This window comes from Glandiceps talaboti, chromosome 10, assembly GCF_964340395.1.
Source record: "Glandiceps talaboti chromosome 10, keGlaTala1.1, whole genome shotgun sequence".
Classification (NCBI taxonomy): domain Eukaryota; kingdom Metazoa; phylum Hemichordata; class Enteropneusta; family Spengelidae; genus Glandiceps; species Glandiceps talaboti.
Window position 1 is genome coordinate 13,851,218 of NC_135558.1, and position 10,523 is coordinate 13,861,740.

Sequence of the window (10,523 nt, forward strand, 5' to 3'; positions counted from 1 at the left end):
TCTAAGAAAACACAGAAAAAATATAATCAAAATTTTACATTATAAAAGTGTTATATCAAATACATTAATTCACCATCTTTATTTTCCGAGAATATTCGAATCGGAAGCCCGAAATATAATATATTCAAGATGGCTGCGTACACAGGACGATAACAATTTCTGTCGCCAGAAAAATATTGCAGATAACTCACCAATTGTCACCGAAACTAAATTTACCATTCAAATGAGAATATTCGATATAGAGTGAATTTATTTGATTTGGTTATCTAGAAAGAGATACACTGGGTAACGCAAGTTCCCGTACCACAATGGTAGTGACGGAGTCGAATCTGTTTGAGGGAAAGATGAAGCTGAGAATCAGTGATATGAAGGGAGACGAAGGTAAGTCACTCGTGATTATAATGAATTTTAATCATAATCATAGACCCTGTGACTTGCTAGAAATGTTCTATCAAAGGTTCATGTGATAATTAACATGTGTATGTGTAGCATTCCTCGAGAAAACTACATATCGTTGTGGTTTTTTTTTGCAAGAAAGTGTTCCTTTTCGTTGACAATTTTGACCGGCAAATTTACTGGACTTGGGTCGACAGTAAACAACCCCCCCCCCCCCCCCCTTCCGCACACACCAGCACATTTTGTAGTTCCTGTTTTTAATCTCCATAAGAAAGGAAAGCGTCTAGTGTTTTGTACAAGTTCTGTCATGATAATGTACAACTTGTCAATGCTTATTCTTTTGTTTTCTTTTACCCCATTTCAGATTACAATGACGTCATTGTAGCATAGATTTCCGTGTCAACTAGACACTAAAAATACTGTTTTCCTCTTTACTAGGTGTGATTGAAGTTGATCCAAGTACAACGTCAGAGAAAGTTATTGAAAGATTTCTATTGGATCATGTGGCAAGTAAGTGAACTATTAAAATAATTTCCCCAAAACCACCATATTAATTTTTAAAAAGGCCAAGTTTAGTACCACTCTGGTCTCAATAGCCGATCCTGAGTGGAATGGCTATTTACCCCCACCCACAATATTATTTCTCTTCTTTGAACATTTTTTCTCAAATAAATGTGTAACTTTAGGGGTTAGGTTTGGACAAACATACCAAATAGTATACAAAATGTAGTCATGCTTGCAGACGGTGCACGGGTCTAGATTACTGACATGACCCTCAACATGTTTCATGGCTGTCTCGTCGCAGGATGGAGAAGGGAGGGACAGTTGTCAGTATTAAGTCCCGAATTACTCAGCCTGCAAGCAGGACAAACCAAATGGTAGTAGTTTTCAATATTAGGATAGAAAATTTACATAACTTTATATACAAATTCCCTGTAATGTGGCTATGAAGTACGGGTACATATTAGTGACAGGCATATCAGATTCAGAGTCAATTTATTCATCCCACTAGGGGCAATTAAAATGACAGTTAACACAAATAAAAACACAAAAATAAAACTGCATAGTACAATGGTGAAAAATAAATCCACAACAAGTTGCTACAAAGAACAATTGTGGTTGCTGTTAAGAACAGAGATAGCGGATAGGACAAAGTGGGATTTTAAATGGGTTGTTTTAGATACTGCAGTGTGGTATGTACCACTCCTAGAAATAAATCAGTTGTTGAATTCTGCATAGAGTGGATGCCATGGGAAGGGTCTTTCAGAACACTATGAGCCTTCAACGTCATGTGTTTTGTTGTAGATAGAAACTATACTTTTGCTTTGTTTACCAATAATTTGGCCATCATTTTTGATGATCTTATTGTTGTATAGGCCTTCATCATACCAAACCATACATGAGTGACCATTGCATTCATCTTGTTTATTTTTTATACATATATTGCTGTGTAATTCAAAAGTCATTTGTATTCGTGAAAGGTTGTGTAAAAATAGACTTTTGTTCTCAACACAGAAGAGAAAATTTCATGTTTTGTATTGGAATAATGGTAAATGTACACAATGTATTGCAGTCTATTCAGATTTCAAGAACATACTTATTTTTCAAACAGGTACAAACTGTTGTAAAGCCGTCAGATTTTTATTATGATTGCATATATGTTGATCAGATGGCTGAAGGTCTCACATACATTTGTACCCAGAATGCTTCTCATTCACCTTGAAATTTACAGTGTTGTCACTAAACCATCTGGGTCATGCAGTGCACATCTTCTGGTGTATGTGTACACATGTTTTGGAAAGTTAACAAACAAGAGTTTGACACCAATACTCAAAAGATCCATGTTTTTTTTCTTCAAGCACGGTGTGTAATACCAAGGTATACACCAGTGTAATCTGTACCCTTCTACATATTTGCTCCTCTTTCTATGCCTTGTTGCACAGTAAAATGTTGAGGTCATCATCCAAGTCACATGCGCATGTTGGGTCCCCACGGCCACACAACAGAATGTTTACTAACCAAAACAGGACAAAAAAATGGAGCCAATTAGTACTGTACTATGATTAGGCACCCTTACATTATGTGTTTTCTTCAGTTGAAACAATGAACAATATTTGGGAATAATATATACATGTAGTTTTTCCAAACTACATGGGTGTATCCTCGATCTCTTAAAACTGTCTTAGATCTTTTGTCAATTGATATTTAATTCTTTTACTTACAGTGACACGTCTTGAGGCAGCCAAGTCTGCCAAGTCTCTGCATTTCAGGTTAGTTCATGTATCTACTGGTAACACATTACCTGAAAATGCTACACTGGGACAAGAAGGTGTGAAAGACGGTGGTAAGTAGTGTTGTTCTATGTTCTAGAAGCTAAGCTACAAGATGCTACATATATTGGGTGTCAATATTACTGTTTTGGTGGAGGTAAACTGAAAGATGTTTAAATAGTCTTGTCATTTCTATAAAGGAGGGGGGGGGGGGGGGGGGGCTACATGCACATTTGTAGATTAGTGTTGTCCTGTTATATGGACAGTGATAATGTTTAGTAGAAGTTTTGAACTCTGAGCATAAATAAATTACCTCAAGTATATTTTGACAATAATTTATCTAGTATTTTCGACAATAATTTACCTAGTATATTTCAGCAATAATTTACCTTAGTAGTATATTTCCAACAATAATTTATCTAGTATTTTTCGACAATAATTTACCTTTAAATTAGTAGTATATTTCAACAATAATTTATCTATATATTTCAACAATAAGTTATCTAGTATATTTCAACAATAATTTACCTTAGTAGTATATTTCAACAATAATTTATCTAGTATATTTCAACAATAATTTATCTAGTATATTTTGGTTAAATCACTTAGCCTTCTCTCCATCTGTTATGCTAACCAATATAAACAAATTGAAGCTGATGTAATACATCACATGCAAATCAAATTGCAGCCAATGATTAATAATTATTTATTCATAATTGCAATTTGCAGATGAATTAATACTGTTAAGGAGAAGACTTCCACCATCACCAATGTTAGCAACAGGAGATGTAAGTAATATTAGTTTGCCTAGATATTCAAATCCAACGTACAATGTATCTTTCCAAAATGTTCTAGTAAATTAAACTTTCTCTGTGCCACATGATATTGTTATCAGGCAAAATTATACTGTTGTATGTGATTGATACAATAGAAATTAATTGCTATGCTACCAGAAAATAACACCAAGATATGTGTAAAGGTGTGAAAATATTCAACCCAGCTGATCTGGTCAGTCATATACAAATTTATTAGCCCAAATATTCTATAATGTACATTGTATTTAAGATGATCTCATCAGTTGTATGCAAATGTATTGGCCCAAGTGTTCTTTGAAATATATACTAAATCTCTGATCCAAATGATGCAACTTAGTGATATGCAAAGTCTTTGATCTAGGTGATCTTGTCAGCGATATGCATAGTTATTGACCCAAATGTTTTGATAGGCCTGTTGCTAATTGTTCAATCTAGGGGATGTGGTCAGTAACATGCAAATGTGTTGCTCCAAGTGTTCTTGTAATCAAAGTGTTTAATCCAAGTAATTTGGTCATGTAGACAAGAAATGTTCAATCATAGTGATTTGGTCAGGGATTTGCAAAATCCAAGTGTTCTGTCAAATCTTTTATTCCAGGTGATAACATACTCTATATGCAAATTCAAATTGCCTTCCAGAAAGACAAGAATAAAGCACCTAATGCTGAAGCTATTGCAAAAGCCACAGAGGGAATACCAGCTAAAAATACAGAAAGAAAACCTGAGAATCCACCACCATCAACTGAAGTAGGTCACAGAACATCTATTACTATTATATTAAATAAAGAATGGTCAATGTAGTATGTTCAGTAAGACATTGAAGGTGCATATGGGTATCAGTCTCCAGCTTGTCAATTTATGGTTAAAAAATTTATATAGTGATAGCAGTATTGTAACTGTTAATGATAATTTAGTACTACTCTGGCAATCGAGGTCTTAGTTTGCTAAGATAGACCATAGACCCTCCATCCACATTTATAGTAAAAATTATTTGGGTGGAGGGTCTATGGATAGACACAAACTAAAACTATTATTGCGACATGTGGATAGTAGCTATTGAATGGATGTTGGTTTACCGATAATTGTACTTGCAGCAACTGGAGCTGAAGCCTGAGTAGGATCCAACTGAAAGCATACATGTACATGCATCTAACAAAACAGGCAACAGATGTCATATTTTGCATTATTTCCTAACCAATCAAAACAAACCTTACTGTTAGTACAGAAACTGCTTTTTACTACCAATCAGTGGCAATCTTCCAAGGGCTTCACATTGACCTACAATAAGACCAGCAGTTGTGATAAAATATACCAATAGATCACTTCAAGTTTAAATAATGAATGGCTGGCTATCCATCAGACGTATGGCTAATTCTTTCTGATCATTTCATATTTTCAACAACAGTTTTCCAAGGAATTGAGAAAGATTCTACTAACACTGACAGAGACTTCACACAGACTACTTTGTCTAAATCCAGATGCTGTAGAAATTATATCACAGGCCAGTGGTGAGTACTTCTTATATACACTTGAAGTAATATGTTTAATAAAATTTATTCATAGTTTTCATTGAAAATAGCTTACCATACTTTGTGTTGTCATATGGGAAATTATCCATAGTTTTCATCAAAAATGGCTTACAAAGTTTCGTGTTATGAGAAATTAAGAAGTTGTTGATTTACTTGAAAGCAGGGTTATTCACCCCATATAATAATAATATTGATCCTGTGAGGGAAAATTTAGTCTTGTAGTAAGACCTTGAATCTGTACTTTGGGGGTTGCTGAATAAAGCTAACAGGTAATGAGTACCGCTGTCTGGGTGTTTGAATATATAGATAACTGAATATAAATGCTATGGCAAATAAGTACACATGTAGCTATGGCGTTCTTTTTGTCATAAGATTGAACTTAGCAATTTGTGAGTGGAGACTCTGATTCAATGATTGGTGTATTATAGCTGGTATATATTTGGTATTTCAGAAATTCTTGAGGATGAACAGACGTCAGCCAACAAGGTTGATGAGAAAGCATTACAACAGTTGAAAGATATGGGATTTCCAGAAAACAGAGCCACTAAAGCTCTACTGCTAAATCGGTAAGTGTCAACATCAAAGGTATAATCGGACATAAATATAGGCTTTGATTTGGTTATTTAACTGATAAGATAACATGAATACTGTAAAAACCTGGTATTGTGAGAGAGCCATGGACCTTTTACAATTTACGTCACCAGTATCTACATAACAGCATTATATGAAAATACAGGGAAATGTCTGTAGCAGAATGGAGTCACACAGTGAATAAGTTCTTTCCTCTAAGTTCAGACTGAAATTTTTAGTTTTTCCATGTCACAGCATACCAGCAATAGATTCAGTGGCAGGAATGAATACTGTCCTCTGAGTTCAGTCTTTGAAATCTTTTGTTTTTACCATGTCACAGCATGATGTCAGCAATAGATTCAATGGCGGGAATGAATACTGTGCTCAAAGTTCAGACTGTTAAATCGTTTGTTTTTTCATTGTCAAAGCATGTCTGTGCTGTAGATTCAATTGCAGATTGTGGGAATGAATACTTTCCTCCACTAAGTTTAGTCTTTGAAGTCTTGCTTTTCCATTCACAGCATACCTAGATTTGGTGGTGTGAATAAATACTGTCCCTAAAGTTCACATTCTATAATCATTTGTTTTTCCATGTTATAGCCTAGCATGTTTGCAGGAGATTGAGTACAGGGAATGAATACTGTCCTCTAAGTTCAGACTGTGAAATCTTTTGTTTTTTCTCCCCCATATCATAGCATGTCTGCAGTAGATTCAATGGAGTGGCTACTGAAGCATCAGGATGACCCTGACATTGATAAACCACTGACAACTGCCGAGGAAAGTCAAATCACAGAAGACATTAAACCTAAACTTGAAGGTGCTACTGGTGGTAATCTTGATAGTGACCTTGCCATATTTACTCAATTTAGGAAAAGAACTTTCAAACCAAATCAAAGAGTAAGTTAGATAAAAGAAACCTCTAAGCCATAAAACAATGTTTAGTGTAGACTACATTAACATTGAAAGTTAGTACTTGCCATTTTACCAAATATTTACACACAAGTAACGTATGTGAGGAGGGGTTTCTTTTAAACCTGCACTGGTTGTAACTGGATTATTATTTTTTTCAAATTTACAACCGAAAATAGTTCCGTGAAAATTGTTGAAATACCAATATTTAGACATTGTACATGTTAATTAGAGGTTGATTTGTTCAAAAATAGTATGTAACAGGTTGAAATTGTGACCATAGTGGGGCACTGATTTTAGGGTTTCTACCCATAAATCAATTTGATTGGATTGATTTTACCATAGTATGCTTATTAAATACAGCAACACAACTATGTTTACCCACAGGTGATTCAATACTGTTCAGGATGTATGATATTATGAGTAAGTCATTATATCGTACAAAAAGAGTTTTATCAACTCTTCCAGTTTAGTGGAGATTTGATTAAGATAACACAATCTTGATTTTGAAACCTCTTTGTACATACTCAATCACCTCTTGTCATGCCAAAGTCAGTCAGTCAATCAATCAATCAATCAATCAATCAATCAATAATCAATCAATTAGTCAATTAATCAATCAATCAATCAATCAATCAGTGAATTTAATCACTGGTTTCCACTATGATGTCGAGTTCAGAGGTGCTATGATACTGAAATGCTCCTACGTAAATTGTAGCGTGTCTTAATACATGTGCATTTTTATTCCACAATGGGAGATACTAGATTGGATACTGTCCATCTGTTTACACATAACTATATCTTTGACATGAACTGGTCAAATTCATTCATACTTGGTACAAACGTCATATGCCATACAGCAAACAGTATCAGAAAGAGCAAAAAGCCAATATTTCATCTGACGGGGCACTATAACTTTAACTACTTTATTAGACATGATATTCAAGGTACACTTTGTATAACTATTGTATGTTTGATAGCTTGTACATCTTGCTTCATGTTAAACAGGCATTCCTGAGGTTAAAAGAGATGGGATTTGATGAAAAGGATATCATTGATGCACTTAAAGTGAATGGAAATAATGAAAAGGCTGCTGTAAGTAAAACTTTCTGTCTAATGTTGTTTAGATTCTCCTGTTTACTACAAGGAAATTTTAATGCGATGTACTTAGCTTTCATTTCAACCATCTTTGAGCTACGGAGGGTTTCATCTTGGACTAACAGACGTAAATGATAATGATTCAATGATAATGATGGTGATGATGATGGGGGGAGGGGGTGTTCAAGGTGGTGGTGGGGACGATGTCGTTGATGATGATGATGATGATAACAGCAATGGGATAAAAAATGATGACAAGGATGATGTTTTAGAAAAACCTAACAACCTGTTTCATTTGTCTCTTTCAGTGTGATTGGTTGCTAGGAGACAGAAAACCCAGTGTTGATGAACTGGAGATAGGATTGAACCAAAGTAGTCCATTATTTCATGCCATTGTCAATGACCCTGTAGTTTTACTTGGTCTAAGTAACCCTAGAACTCTACTAGGTAAGTAATTTCATACCATTGTCAAAAACCCCATGTTTTACGTGGTTGTAAAAAGTTACATCGAAAATGATAATAAGATATGGAAACTCTCAATGAAGAGATGTGTGTGCAGTCATCTTTCACAGAGAATTATCAAGTCAGAAATTATTTATTCATATGTACTTTGTTATGTCCGTCCACTTGTAAACTTTTTTTTGTATTTCCTTTCCAACAGCTTTTGAACACATACTAGAAAACCCGACCAGTAGTTCAGACTATTTAAATGATCCGGTAATTGGTCCAGTGTTGATACAAATATCCCGAATTTATCAGACAGAGAAACATACAATACAATCATGAGGAGAACTTTTGACTTTAAGTCTCTGCAGGGTGATTTACAACCACAATTTTCATCACATGAAGTTTTTTTTGAAAATTTGTAGTGCACGATTCAAGGACACTTAGAATTTACTTATGTTAATTAAATATGTTCATGAATATTGATTTATGTAAATTTTATGATAATGAATCATCAATTAAAGGGGAACATTGATGAAGTGGATTTCTTTCCTAGCTGTATTTCTGTATACTTAGAATGTATATCGTGATTTCTGATGTATTTCTCTATGCTTAAGGGGCCTGGAAAAGCCATTTTTCACCAACCCTGCATTGCATAACTGCTCTGAAATAGAGTTATAAAAATTGGCCCAAAAAAGCAAACAAATAATACTGAGGCAATTGTTTCAAGTGGTATGAACCTCCTCATTTGTTTATTTCCCATCATGCCACAGCGTAACATGTCTTTTCTAAGCTGCATTTGCCAATATCTGTATTTCAAAGAGGTTGCGTGATGCAGATTTGGTGAAAAATGATTCTTCATGGCTTCCTAAGCATAACGAAATGTATTCTCACCTTTGCTCCTCTTTAATTACGAATATTCATTGACCTTGGATCTTGCACTGTATAGAAACTTTTTCAACTAGTCTAGAAGTAGACTTTTTGGCTGAAGGGGAGGTGCATCACAAATGTACAATCAAGGAATTACATAACTGTTTCTGTTCATGTTTTTTTTTTTTTTTGCATTGCATTTTACTTTATGCAATCAATGTATAAGTATAATTTTGTATTGCTTAATGTAATTTTGTATGATATTTTATTGATTCGTGTATATCCAGTGTTTATGAATTTATTTACAAAATGATGGGTTGTTTTTTTCATGAATAGTTAATGAAGCATTAAGGAATGGAAAGTCTGGAATATATAATGTCTTCATTTTGTCCTCAGTTATGGTTTTGATTTGTATTTGATATTGTTACATTGTTTAATGTATAGTTTAGTTGTTTTCGCTGCACCAGCTTAGTTAAAGAATTTCAGTCAGGACACCCCTAAATTAGTTCATTTTTAGCAAAGAAAAAGAGTGACTGTGAAAGAAATGATATCAATTTTACTTGGAGCCTTAGGATTAAGATCTGCTTGTCATCGATGGATTTGAGTCTTTCTGTAACATAACTCAATGATGAGATGAGATCAATGTCTTTCCATTATTCAAGTAATGAAAATATTATTTCAAATGTAATAAAAGACAACAAACCAAAATGACGCCATCTGAAGCAATGTATCGTGGAACTAGTAATTTGACAACTGTACACAGGTAGACTTAATTAGCATTCAAATATAGGTTACTCTGATATGCTGGTCACATTTAATGGTGTACATGTTCTTGTCTGTAATGTTACCACCAGAGGGCGCTCTTTATTGGAACAATGTAGTTGTTCCAGGATATTATCTACACTCCCGGTTTATCACAGTGTGCACTGGCTCAGTTTTGTGATACTTGTATGATCTGAGAATGATGAGTGCACCTCCTTTCAGAGATATCTGAATAGCACGTCCAATTATGTTTAGTTGAAGGTCAAACATGGCGGTGGGAAGTGTTAAAACAAAATCTCAGAGTTTGCATTTCTGGTAAATGTATTAAGTTAGCAAAACAACGTATTTGTATATGAAGCAAATAATTGAAATATGATTTTTTTAAAGTTGTGTGCAAGTTTTACGTCATCTACAGGTCAAGGTGACGTGAAGTAAGTGAAGACTTGTCAATCTTGCCTTGATTGGATCCCACTGCTGAATCCAATGTGATGATGTAAACTGGTCCCCACCCTCAGTGTAATAGACTGAAATATTTTAATCTCGTCTACCCAGTGTTAACATTTCATGACATTTTGTATTTTGGATGCATCCCAGTAAATAAATATAAATACCACCTGACCAGTATTCACATTGATGTGTCTTATTCCACAGAATATATATAGTACAGTTGTGTGTGACTACATGTATACATAATTTGCATATCACTTATGGGATCAGCATGTGATGAATAATCCTTCATCTGCACATCCTCATGTACAACCCCCCCCCCCCCCCATACATGTGTGAATATACCTATTTTGCATATCACTTATGCAATCGTGATGAATAATCCTTCTGCACATCCTGATGTACATGTACACCCC

General features: G+C 34.5%; 1 protein-coding gene across 1 annotated transcript; it reads left to right on the forward strand.

The window, feature by feature from the left end:
- Nucleotides 1–146: 146 nt before the first annotated feature.
- Nucleotides 147–10,248, forward strand: LOC144441085 (ubiquitin-associated domain-containing protein 1-like). The gene is made up of 11 exons (XM_078130615.1): nt 147–381; nt 835–906; nt 2,621–2,740; nt 3,396–3,454; nt 4,118–4,225; nt 4,884–4,986; nt 5,459–5,573; nt 6,273–6,474; nt 7,495–7,581; nt 7,893–8,031; nt 8,246–10,248. Exons 1-11 carry the CDS (start codon nt 309–311, stop codon nt 8,368–8,370), a joined length of 1,203 nt encoding a protein of 400 aa, XP_077986741.1. The 5' UTR covers nt 147–308; the 3' UTR covers nt 8,371–10,248.
- Nucleotides 10,249–10,523: the final 275 nt, after the last annotated feature.